Source organism: Herpailurus yagouaroundi, unplaced genomic scaffold, assembly GCF_014898765.1.
Source record: "Herpailurus yagouaroundi ecotype Mexico unplaced genomic scaffold, PumYag 250, whole genome shotgun sequence".
In the NCBI taxonomy this organism is placed as follows: Eukaryota; Metazoa; Chordata; class Mammalia; order Carnivora; family Felidae; genus Herpailurus; species Herpailurus yagouaroundi.
This window is the reverse complement of record NW_024412467.1, coordinates 14,696,363-14,710,059: the sequence shown is the minus strand read 5'-3', so window position 1 is coordinate 14,710,059 and position 13,697 is coordinate 14,696,363. Positions and strand designations below refer to the sequence as shown.

Sequence of the window (13,697 nt, the reverse complement as noted above, 5' to 3'; positions counted from 1 at the left end):
CCGCGCACGCGCCCACCGCCCCCCCGTCCCGCAGCCGCCGCCGCCACCCGGCGCCCGAGGAGAGGGCGGCGGGCGCCCCCCGGGGAAGATGAAGGCGGAAGGGGGCGATCACTCCATGATCAACCTGTCGGTGCAGCAGGTCCTGAGCCTCTGGGCCCACGGGACGGTGCTGAGGAACCTCACGGGTAATTGATGCGCCCGGGGTGGGGACGGGGATGCGGTGCCGCCCCCTGCCTCCTTTCTCCCTCCCGAAGAGGGGCCGCGCTTCAGCCGCCCCACCCCCGTGCGCGCCCCGCTCTCCGGCTCGCGGCCCCTGGTCCCAGAGAGGAAGGTGTTAACTGGGTGCACTTCGCGCCGGTCCCCGGGGCGCTGCGAGGGTCTGGATCGCGGGCGGAGAATCCCCGACCCCCGCCTCCTGCCCGGCTCGGGGAGGGCTCCCGACGGCGCTGCCTAGTGTAGTACGCGCCGAATAGCGTTAGTGCCGAGTCTCGGGCACAGTTCGCGTGGATTTACCAGCCCCCCATCCACGCGCGCACGCACATAGACACACGCACGCACACTCCGCTTCTTGATGCTTAGATCTGTTTCTTTCTGACACATCTCAGACCGGATACAGGGCTTAAATTCTGTGTTCACAACGATCAAGATCAGTTTGCCTCACCTGTTAAATTTTTGTTGCTGTAGATGACTAATGAAGTAGGGTATAGTGGGCCAGAGACTGGGCCAAGGTCTAGTGCATTCTAAGCATTTCAGCTTTGACCGTATTATCTCCTCCCTCCTAGTTCCTGTCTGTCTCCAGAGTCTGTCTGTCTGTCTCTCTCCCTCTGGCCTCAAGTTGCCGTTTCTTTGACATTTGATTATTTATTTATTTATTTATTTATTTATTTATTTATTATCATTTTTTGTATTTCCCTTCATTCGTCAAGGCTGTCAGGAGGGAATTGGACTTCACTACATTATAATAACCTAAGTTGTAGTTGCAAAAGTGAGCAGTAATGCCCATATATTTTTATCGCATCTGTAGGTTTGCTTTGTGAAGAAACTTCCAGGTTTGTTAAGGTGGAGATTCTTACACTCTGAGTTCTGAGTTTTAAAAATACCCTTTAAAGATGAGTGTTTACAAGAAGGAAATGCGGTTGCAATTTGGAGACTCCTCAGTTCTCTGCTTCTCAGAGAAAAAACTTAGAAACATACTCAGGATTTAATTCCTGAAAACATATAAGGCTAATTTTGGTAGAGCATTAGTATTTTAAAATCCATTACGTCAAAGTGGTTAAGAGTATGGAGAGTATTTTACAAATATAACCTGTCCTGACAAGATACACATGTGTGAATTATGTATATTGTCTTGTATATGTATATTTCTCAGATATTTGTAGAAAAGAAAATTGATGGAATTTTATAACACAGATTTTCTTGAGCACTGATTTTTTTGACACTGATTTTCTTGAATGTGGCAACTATAAAATTAACATCGGTTCTGGGTTGATTCATGGTGTCCTCACTTTGAATCTGTGGTTATTTACTTTGGAGCAAACTGACCTTACATGATGGTTGAGGGTCAGAAATACGTTTTTATTTCAAAAAAAAAAAAAAAATCGACATGAAGACCATTTCATGATTCAGTTGAGTTTAGAGATACCTTACGTTCTCTTACTTCTGGCTCTGCTTGTATTTATCCACCATTCATTTCTCAAATATTGTATTGATAGTGTTTGCAGGAGTGAAGTGAAAAGAACTTAAGAGTTTATATTTGTATATGTTAAGGACTGGCTTAGCTCATCATTTGTTTAGAGAAAATTAGTTTGGGGGGTCATAGAGTAGTGTAAATGTAACTTCCCACTTGGCCAGATTTGACAATATTTTTAAAATGTTTAATAAGATTCCAGTCATTATAGTGGCTTCCGGTTCTTCAAGTCCCCCATTAGGTTGATAATAGCAGTTTCAACCCAGGATTAGGTCTCATTTCCCCCAATATAATCTCAATAATCATTTTCTCATCAGACTTTGCCGTTTCATGCAAGATATGCTGAACATCCAAAACTAGTTCCTCAGGTCGGACTGAGGAACACGGGGACCTCTTTTATTTCCTAAATAATGAGTCTGAATGTGCAAAATTCAGTTTGTGAGGATAAAAACGGAGGGAGATAATAGATTAGAAGTCTTCTTTGCCAGCAGGTCGGCATACCACATGTTAGGAATCACTTCACATGGAAAAAAAGTGGATTCTGAAAGTGGTAATATTGTGATGTGGTTCCTTATGGCCTTTTCATGCTGGTGACCTTAGTGATCCCTTATGTAGCTTGGTCATTAGTCAAGAGATGCTCCCTACAGTGCCATTTAGAATTTGGTCTACTAAAAACAAATACACCTCCTAGAACAAGTCAGCCACCACTTAGTGAGTGCCTGCTATATATCATATATATATGTCGCTTAACATATATATGATTTCTAATCTTAATAACTTTCCAAAGTAGAGTTACAGAGAGGCCCAGAGAGGGAAATTAAATTGCCCCAAATCCTGTTGCTAATAAGTGGCTGAACTAGGATTTCAACCCGAGGCCTTGTCCACAGAATTACTCTTTCCGCTTTTCACGTGACTTTTACTCTTCCTCTTTACTTTCTTCAGGCAGAATGAGTTACTTGCTTCCCCCTGCTACTTCTGCTCCATGTATATGCCTTTATTATTATATTGTTCAGTTATATGATAATTTTTGTGTCTACTAGACTGAGCTTTTGGAGGGTGGGTCATTGTCATAATCAGCAGAATTCTGGAATTTTAACATTCTACCTGGTACATATAAATACTCAATGCATGTTTTTTGAATTGCAGTTCTAAAATAATACTTAACAGTTGCATGCTTCAAACATTCTAGTTGCATTATTTTCCAGACACGTCTGTTGGAGTGAATGTGCTGTTAATCAGGAAATGAGTCATTTAAGCAACTTTTATGGATAGATGGCCATACCTTTAAACCACACATATGCCTATTAAATGCACTTTTTTGGGCTAGTTACCATGTGTTCTTATATTTTATTTAATCTTTTTAGTAATCTGGAGAAAGGTGATTGTTTATCCTTATTTTATGGATTCAGATATTGAAGCCAAGAATAATTTGGTTAGCTCTGATAGCTAATATGTGAAAAATTATTACCTTTTTTCAGATTATGGTAACACATTAACTCAGAAGGCATATAAAGTTGGAGCTGAGATGGCTAATACAGAAAAAAGCGTAGTGTAGAACCAGACTGATTTGGATTTAAGAAGTGACTGTGTGAAAGACTTCTAGAAATCTGGTTAGTAGGAATTCTGGTTAATTAAAAACAAAAAACAAAAGGAGAATGTATTCTCATTTCTATTTTTTTTCTTTACACAAACCGACAGGTGTTATTTATTCTTATGTTTGTATTTTATCCCAGACGTGAAGCAGGGAAGTTTTTTTTTTTTTTTTTTTTTTTTTTTTTCTTTTTTGAGAGAGACAGTATGAATGGGGGAGGGACAGAGAAAGAGAGACACAGAATCCAAAGCAGGCTGCAGGCTCCAAGCTGTCAGCACAGAGCCCGACGTGTGGCTCAAACTCACAAACTGTGAGATCATGACCTGAGCTGAAGTTGGATGCCCAACTGACTGAGCCACACAGGCACCCCAGCAGGGACGCCTTTTTGTATTGACTTTTATTTTTCTTAGAGACCTTTAGAAAATAGTCTTGTGTATGTATTACTTTGATAGAAATAAAATTTTTAAAAAGTGATAATTAAAAAAAAAGTGATAATAAGAACCAGAAATTAGAACTAACTTTAGAGCTAGAAGTTATGTAGTTTGACTACTTCATTTTAGAAATAGTGACACATCATCATGGAAGTGACATGGCTGGGGCAGTTAGTGACAGAGACAGGCCTTGGGATGATGTTCACTGACTTTTAGTTCTGTCCCTCTCACTTGATTCCACATAGATTCTTAACTCTGGCGTGTCTGATGATAAATCTTAATATACTTAAGAATAGCCTGGCAGTATTCGCCCCAGTGAGCCCAAGAGTGTGTGAATGCAACTAAGTTTTGGCCAGCAAATAAAAGATACTGGAATATGGAAGATATGATTGAATAATAATGCTTTCCCCAAACTTGAAGTTACGATTGCTGGTGTAAAAGTTAGTGATCCATATTTATTATATATCCGGTTTTAGAAATCCTACCAAATTTGGTCTATTTATTTTTTCTCCTTCCTGAAGACCTAGTATAGGGATTGCCTGTAGAACAGATTCGTATCTGGAGACCCCATCCCTTCAGTAAATCGCCAGTGCTAAAGTTCTCTTCTTTATTCGCCACTTCCCAAACCGTGTAATTCACAAGGTTCCAAAATTGTTAACTGTGTGTAGGTTAGATGCTTCTTCAGCTTACCAAAGTAAAGATAAATGCCTTCCCCTATGAAATAGTTTTTCATTCTCTCCATATGTTCTAACCCCCCTACCCCCAATCTACAATTATAGTCTATGAATGTACTCTTTCCGTTTTATGGGTAATTTGACTTAAAAAAATAATCTACAATGACATGCATTCCTTTGCTTTACTTTTATTTTCTTCATCTACTTTGGCTTCCAACTTTGTGTTCTGACCCAAATTTGGTTGCTAAGAGTTTAGAGGAGAATTTTTTGCTTACCACAAGGCAGGATCCCTAAGCCCGTGGGTAAACACAGAGCCAGGCTGGTAATGGGAGAGGGATAACTGGTCCCTGAGAAAAAAGGCACAGGCTGGCCTCAGGCTCATCTCCTTTCTCACTGCCAGCTGCAGATGTAGGGCGGGTGCTCCTCTCTTTCTGTTGGTACAAACATTGAGAAGCTGGGGATTCAGACTGGAAAGAAGGTCAGATGTCTTTGTGTATAAAATATATATGTGCTCATTTTTCTGTTAAACATACACTTACAGTAAGCTCCCTTTTAGATTTTATAGTTGCTAAGCTACTGTAGTGTTAATACTGACTGTCAGCAAAAAAATAAAGGGGGGGGTAGTTTGTATCTACTGTACGTAGTTGGAATGGTTCACACTCACATGTATAGCCAGCACCCTCAGTATGTTCCCAAGTAGGTATGCATCTTCCGGGGTGCCCTGTGCCCCAGCTTCTCATTGGGTTAAGTTCTTCCTAAATGCTCTACTACAGGAGGTTTTTCCTGAAATATAGGTGAAAAATTCCTTACTCTTTTGTGGTACAGAGCCAGTAAATTAGTGGTGGTATGATTCGTACTTTATAGGATTTTGCTCTTTGGAAATTTTACCTGTGTATCTTATTGAGAAAGAAGCTACTGTAATTTTTCAAAAACCGGAATTGTCATCTTCAGGTTCTTTCTTAATTTCCATCTCATTACCTTTGACTCATGCATCCGTATCCTCTGGCAATACCAAGTCTGACATCCAGGTGACATTTCTTAAACCTAAAGCAATTTCAGGACAAGCCTTAGGACTGGGCAAGCTGTAATTGTGACTCTTTCGTAGCTAACTACCAGAATATAAACTTATCTGTGCTTTGTTTAGTAATTGAAAGGAAGGACTGGAAAAGTAAGATAATTCACGAGGAGGAGTCAAAATGACTAGAGCTATTTTTTCTTGTAGAAAGGAAGCCTAAACAGAGGAGGAAGGATGGGTTGGGGATGGGGAGGAGTCACTGGAGCCAGGAAAGGAAATTGGGATTGAGAATAGTTAGATGTAAACTATAAAACTCCTGGAGAAAACAGAGGCAGTAATCTTTTTGACATGGGCTGTAGCAACATGTTAACTATGTCTCCTTGGGCAAGGGAAACAAAAGCAAAATCAAGCTGTTGGGACTACACCAAAATAAAAAGCATCTGTACAGCAAATGAAACCATCGACAAAATGAAACAGCAACCTATTGAATGGAAGAAGACATTTGCATACGATCTACCTGTTAAAGGATTCATACCCAAAATATATAAGGAACATAATAAATAAGAAGAATGAATAATCCAATTAAAAAATGGGCAGAAGGCCTAAATAGACATTTTTTCCAAGGAAGACATCCAGATGGCCAACAGACTCATGGAAAGATGCTCAACATCACTCATCATCAGGGAAATGCAAGTCAGAACTACAATGACATCACCTTACATCTGTCAGAATGGTACAATCAAAAAGACAAGAAATAACAAGTGTTGGTGAGGACGTGAATAAAAAGGAACCTTCATGCATTGTTGGTAGGAAGTAAATGAGTGCAACCACTGCGGAAAACTGTGGAGTTTCCTCAAAAAATTAAGAATAGAAATGCTGGATGATCTAGTAATTCTACTACTGGGTATTTATATGAAGAAAATGAAAATGCTAATTCAAAAAGATACATGCACCCCTATTGTTACTGTAGCATCATTTACAACATTTATTTACAACAGGCAAGATGTGGGAGCAACCCATGTGTCCATTGGCCGACTGATGGACTGACTGATGAATGGATGTAGAAGGTGTGTATGTATACAGTGGAATATTCCTTAGCCATAAAAATAGGGTGAGATCTTGTCATTTGTGGTAACATGGATGGACCTCGAGGGTATTACGCTGAGTGAAATAAGTCAGACTGAGAAAGACAAGTGCCATATGATTTCACTTACATGTGGAATCTAAAACCAAAACAAACCAATAAATGAACAAAAAGAAACAGGCCCGTAAATGTAGAGAACAATCTGATGGTTGCCAGAGGGGAGGAGGAGGGAGGGATGGACAAATGGGTAAAGGGGAGCGAGAAATACAGGCCTCGGGTTGTGGCATGAGTAAGTCACCAGCCAAAAGGTATAGAAGAGGGAGTATAGCCAATGGTATTCTAGTAGCATCGTATGGGGACAGATGGTGGCTACAGTTGGGGGGAGCACAGCATAACGTATAGACTCGTCCAGTCACTGTTGTGCACCTGAAATTAATGTAACATTGTGTGTCAACAACACTTCAGTTAAAAGTCAGATGTAAGAAGAGAACCCCCTCCACCCCAATACAGCGTGTTGAATTTACCATAGTATCAGATGAAAAATTCTAATAAATTCCAGAAGTCTTAAATAGTTGTGTTCATTGAATATTCACTGCAGGCCCGATACTGTGCAAAGCATTTTGCACGCATCTCTTTTCTTATAATTGAAGTGGCCTTGTAACTTACTGCTTTATTAAATGTATACGATTAGATCAGGTACCATAGGCTGGTTGTGTTTTTAGTGACTAAGTATTCCAGCAATAAAAGTTGGTCATAGAATAAACAGTGGCAGTGGAACCATTTGAAAAAGATCTCATTAGACTCTCAAATTCCAGTAACCTTAGCTAAGTAGATTAAACTTGAAAAGAAAAGGAGATTTTTCACCAAACTTGGTACAAGTAGGAAGAACCAAACTTTTACGTGGGTCCAGTTGAATGCGTTCTTATAAATCTTGGGATATGATCTAGGAGGTCTTGTAAAAGTGAAGTGGTATAATGGAAGCTTTTGAAAAGCAGGGGATACCTGTATGCTAACTACTCTTGCATAAAAGTGTCTAGCTAAGATGTTTTTGTCAGGGTTGTGACACTGGATTTTCATGATAAAATTCCTCCCTTCTCCCATTTCCTACGGTCGATTACTTTGATACAACATAGCTCTGAACCTTGCTGCCTATCACAATCACCTGGGTCTGGTTAAAGGTACAGATCCAGGGTCCCGGTCCATATTTATGGAATTGGGGTTTGGGGAGCAAGCCTATATTTTTAAATCTGAAACTACATTTATAGCTAGCCCTTCTGGTGATTTTGTTATTGAGAGCTCAAGGATTGGGGACATCCGATTTTTAAAAATTAAGTTTCGTTGTGATCAGTTTGTAGCTGTGTTGTGATATATAAAGCAAATTAATATGGAGTATTTAGTATAACTAAAGACTTATTAAATTTTCAGTATAAATGACTCATTTATTTCCAAGAGGTTGCTCAAACCCAATTTTTAAAAAGTGACTATCTTTTAATATTATTAATTATTAATATTATTAATATTTTACTGTTTTAGTGATGTTTTCTTTATATGTACTACTAGCGATAGAGAATGATTCCTATTAAATGATAGGATTTTGAAAATTCGAGGTGGTTTATGTATGTTACATCTGAAGTACATGAGAGAATTAAACATTAACAATAATTATGTAAACACTTAGATAATGTTATTGGAATTTCCCCTACAGAATGAGTGGGGTTCTGTTAGATTTTTGTATGCAAATAGAGTCTAAAGAAGCAATAGAATCTCGAAATTTATGGGTCAAGAAACTTGGTTTTATCCTTAAATTCTACAGATTGGTTTTTGTACTTTAGACAAGCCACATTATTTCCCAGGCCTTGGTTTCTTCATTGGTAATACAGTCTGATGTTGGCAGTTTTCATGTTGATGTTAAGGGAAGACTGATTTAAAAATTAGAAAGTTCTGGGGCGCCTGGGTGGTGCAGTCGGTTGAGCGTCCGACTTCAGCAGGTCACGATCTCACGGTCCGTGAGTTCGAGCCCCGCGTCAGGCTCTGGGCTGATGGCTCGGAGCCTGGAGCCTGTTTCCGATTCTGTGTCTCCCTCTCTCTCTGCCCCTCCCCCGTTCATGCTCTGTCTCTCTCTGTCCCATAAATAGATAAAAACGTTGAAAAAAAAAATTTAAAAATTAGAAAGTTCTGAGAGAAAAGTTTAGTAACTATGAGTTAAGAGAAACTCTTACCATTTGCATATAAACTTGTTTCTTTAATCTTTAAAATTAAAAGATTTTTAAATTTCTTCAGAGCTTCTTCAGGCCTTTAAAGGGTGAGGTTTAGGACCTAGAAATTCTTTGTTCTTGGAACATCATTTAAGAACTCTTAGAATTAGGCCTTTTTTTTTGTTTTTAGGTTCATTCTTAGACATTTACTGTCTCATTTTAGTGATAATTTTATCTTTTTTTCCAACTACTTTATAATTTTTTATTATGGGAATCCTAAGACCTACATACTCATCATCCCCTTTCAGCAGTTATTAAAATGTGGCTAATCTTGATTCACTTTTTCTCTTTCATAGGGGAGGGGAGAGTCTGGAGTATTTTATTTAATTAATTACCTAACTAATTTAAATTTTATTGAAATTCACACTAGTTAACATATTATGTACTAATGGTTTCAGGAGTAGAATTTACGGAGGGCACTTGTTGGGATGAGCACTGGGTGTTTTACGTAAGTGATAGAATTAGGCCATTTAAAAAAAATTTTTTTTGAATGTTTATTTTTGAGAGAGAGAAAGAGAGGCCCCAAGTGTGAACAGGGGAGGGGCAGAGAGAGAGGGAGACACAGAATCCGAAGCAGGGCTCCAGGCTCTGAGCTGTCAGCACAGAGCCCGACGCGGGGCTCAAACCCACAAACTGCAAGATCATGACCTGAGCCGAAGTTGGATGCTTCACCGACTGAGCCACCCAGGCACCCCAAATTAGGCCTTCTTAAAACTTGGTTTAGGAAACTCTGGATTCAGTATCGGAAGATCCCTTCTAGTTCTGAAATTATGTCTTTGTTTTATTTTGTTTTGTTTATCCTTGTGCAGTATGACTGCTTCCTCAGGATCACTGTCAGTGATATAGCCACAGTGTGACAGTCCTGACCATGCACGTCCATTACTTACTTGCTGAATTTTCCTGGTTGTGCTTTTATTTTTGAGCTGTCACTCATTTGGTCCTTTATTTAGATTTAACTTTAGGAATTTGTTTATATTGAGAATTTCATTATATGCTCGTTGATGTAAAAAGTTCATTTTTCAGTGTTCACTGTCAAAATCCCTTGGAAATACTGTATCACGAGATTGTAAAACATTTTGACAATTGCTGAGAAGACGTTTTAGATTAGTAACTGATTCAAACAAACATGTTGTTACTGACTTTTTTTTTTTTTTTTTGGTGTGGCATGTATAATTTAAGATACTTGAGGACCCACAAGTGATGACAATTAAAACCATTGTAAAATGCTGTGTTATAATTTCATAACAGATTCAGATTTTGACACTTAATTCTTACACTTTTGTAACTGAGTAGCTAATCAATTATGAGGAAGAACAAATTGAATGACATCTTTTAGGAAGACAGTGCTATGACTTGAATATAGAGCAGTTTTTTAACAATTTTAAATAGCCTTAACCTGATTTCTTTAAAGCAATGATACTCTGATTGTTTTAAATTAAGAACTTGCTTTTCTAAGAAATTTCTTTTAGTATTCAATGATAAGTACTATAATTTACAGTTTGAAATTATATAATTAGCTGGAAAAAGGGTAATTTCGTAGAAGTGGGTAATAACACAAGTGTTGCCATAAGCTTTGAGAAGGGCGATATATTAAAGCAGCTCTTGAAGGTGTCACAATTAAATTTAAAAACTAGTGTTTTTGCTTTCTTTAAGAAGCAGAAGCAGGCAGCTATTAAATATTTACAGTAGATGTAACTTCTGTGTTAAATGAGGTTTCGAGTGGACAAATGCAGCAGCTTATTTTTAAGTCTGGTTAATATGTTAAGAGTGATTAAAAATAGATGGCCAACCAGACACATGAAAAGATACTCAACATTGCTCATCATCAGGGAAACACAAATCAAAACCTCATTGAGATACCACGTCATCCAGGTCAGAGTGGCTAAAATCAACAACTCAGGAAACAACAGATGTTGGCGAGGGTGTGGAGAAACAGGAACCCTCTTGCACTGTTGGTGGGAATGCAAACTGGTGTGGCCGCTCTGGAAAACAGTGTGGAGGTTCCTCAAAAATTAAAAATAGAATTACCCAAAGACCCAACAATAGCACTACTAGGAATTTATCCAAAGGATACAGGTGTGCTATTTCAAAGGGGCACATGTACCCCAATGTTTATAGCAGCACTATCAATAATAGCCAAGTTACGGAAAGAGCCCAAATGACCATCAACTGATGAATGGATAAAGAAGATGTGGTTTATACAAAATGGAATACTACTTGGCAATGAGAAAGAATGAAATGCAGTTGCCATTTGCAACAACATGGATGGAACTGGAGGGTATTAATGCAAAGTGATATAAGTCAGAGAAACAGATGTGTGTTTTCACTCATGTGAAATTTGAGAAACGTTAGACCATGGGGAAGGGAAGGGGAAAAAATAGTTTAAAACAGAGAGGGAGGCAAACCATAAGAGACTCTTAAATACAGAGAACAAAGGGAGGGTTGATGGGGGAGGTGGGGGAGATGGGGTGGGGGTGATGGGCATTGAGGAGGGCACTTGTTGGGATGAGTACTGGGTGTTGTATGTCAGCAGTGAATCCCGGGAATCTACTCCTGAAGCCAAGAGTACACTGTATATACTGTATGTTTAGCTAACTTGACAATAAATGCTATTTGAAAAAAATAGTAAAATAAAAACATCACTGCCAAATTAAAAAAAGAGAATGATTACAAATAAGACAAATATATTCTATGTTTATATTCATGTTAACCTTTTTTGTTCATTTCTTTGTGTAGAGTTAAGCTTCCATCTAGTATCATATTCCTTCTGTCTGAAGAGCTTCCTCTAATAGGTCATGGAGGTGCTCAGGTGGTTCATTCTCCCAGCTTTTTTTCTTTCTGAAAAAAAGTCTTCATTTCTGAAAGCTGCTTCTCCTGAATATAGATATCTGGCTTTACAGGTTTATATTTTTTCCTCTTTCGGCCTTTAAAAAATGTCGCTTTATTGTTTTTGTTTGATAGTTTCTGACGGGACGTTTGCTGTACTTTTTATCTATTTTCCTCTGTATGTCATGTGTTTTTTCCCTCTCACTACTTTCAATATTTTCCCTTTATCTTTGTTTTTTATTCATTTCACTGTGATGTATCTAGGTGTGGGGGGCGCTTATTTTATTTTGTTTTGGTTATTTGGGGAAGTCTTTATCTTTGCTTGAGATTCTCTGAGAGTCTTAGATTTGCAGTTTGGTATCTTTCATTATTTTTAGAAAATTTTCAGCCACTATCCCTTCAAATATTTTTCTTCTCCATTCTCTTTTTCTTCTCCTTCTGGGACTCCAATTACACATTATGTTAAACCATTTGAAATCATTCCATAGCTCTTAGATGGATGGTTCCTCTTTTCCCTCCTCCTCCTCCTCTGGTCCTATTCTTTTCTCTCTCTTATCACAATTTGAATAATTCCTATTGGTCCATTGTTAAGTTCACCGATTCTTTGCTTAACTGTGTCAAGTCTGTTGATGAGACCAGTGAAGGAATTTTTCATCTCAGATATCGTGGTTTTTGTTGTTGTTGCTGTTGTTGATTATTTTTTTTTTTAATTTCCAGCATTTCCATTTGCCTTTTTCTTGGAATTTCCATTTTTCTGCTAAAACTCCCCATGTATTTATATGAGTGTGCAACCTTTTCCATGAGAGCCTTTAACGTGTAAATTATAGTCATTTCAACATCCCTGTCTGATTGTTGTAAAATCTGGAACATTGCTGAGTCTGGTTCTGTTGATTGCTTTATTTCTTGACAGTAGATTGTTTTTCTTATTTACCCTCATTCTATCTCCAGTATGTTTATCACTTGGTTAAATTAAATTTATTTTTTTTAATTCAGACATGGCAGTGAATTCTCCTGGGGCCTTTCTTGCCATTGTTCTTCTTGTTCAGGCCTCTGTTTCCCGTAAGATCGACTACCTATTGTGCTCTGAAGAGCCCGAGGTATTAGAATATATCCCATTGAAGTACCATTAACTAAAGATTCAAAGTGTCAGCTCTTGCTAATATATGAAAGTACTGTACAAAAATGTAAGTACTGCAATAAATATTTGCAGCTTTGCAGACCATATTGTCTCTGTCATAGCTACTCAGCTTGCTTTTATAGCATGAAAGTAGCCATAGACAGTATGGATGAGTATGACTGTGTTTCGGTAAAACTTTATGGACGCTGAAATTCAATTTCGGATTAATTTTGATGTGTCGTGATATACTGTTCTTTTGATTTTTTTTCAACCACTTCGAAATGTAAAAACTATTCTTAGCGCACAGGCTATACAGAAACAGGTGGTGGGCCAGCTATGGCTCATGGACCATACTTTGCTGACGTCTGATTGAGGGGACTTTTTCAACTTTTAAATGCATCATCCCCCAGAGAGTCTAATAAGCCACCTATATGGGACATATCCCCAAACTGAGAAGTCACTGATGTTAGAAATTAAAGGCTGTGGATTCCACACCTTAGGTTTGCTGGAATGAGAACAAAGCTTGAGATAACCTAATGTGAACACAGACTGTTTAAACATATAATGTGCACCATTTCTTTTTTTTTAATTTTTTTTTCAACGTTTGTTTATTTTTGAGAGACAGAGAGAGACAGAGCATGAACAGGGGAGGGGCAGAGAGAGAGGGAGACACAGAATCTGAAACAGGCTGCAGGCTCTGAGCGGTCAGCACAGAGCCCGACGCGGGGCTCGAACTCACGGGCCGTGAGATCATGACCTGAGATGAAGTCGGACGCTTAACCGACCAAGCCACCCAGGCGCCCCGTAATGTGCACCATTTCTGTAAAGAAGGTAGAAACCATGAACAGTTTCAAACTATGGGCTTACTGGTATGATATTTTCAGCTTGGGGCATAGACTATGTTGAGTACACAGTTAGGGCTCAGTATCTGTTGGTTAATGATTTTATTAGAACGGTCATATATCCTCTAGAGGATTAAAAAATGTGTTTAGTATTTGTCTAATGAGATGGTTTTGT

The 13,697-nt window shown here is 38.6% G+C and overlaps 1 protein-coding gene across 1 annotated transcript in view; it reads left to right on the top strand.

Annotated features, from left to right (window-relative positions):
* The first annotated feature begins 8 nt into the window (after positions 1-8).
* TMEM170B (transmembrane protein 170B) overlaps positions 9-13,697 on the top strand; it is a 31,429-nt gene continuing 17,740 nt past the window's right edge. Inside the window, exon 1 of the mRNA XM_040460721.1 lies at positions 9-185. Within this exon, the coding sequence (XP_040316655.1) occupies positions 89-185 (97 nt within the window). The 5' untranslated portion in view covers positions 9-88. The remainder of the gene's footprint in view (positions 186-13,697) is intronic.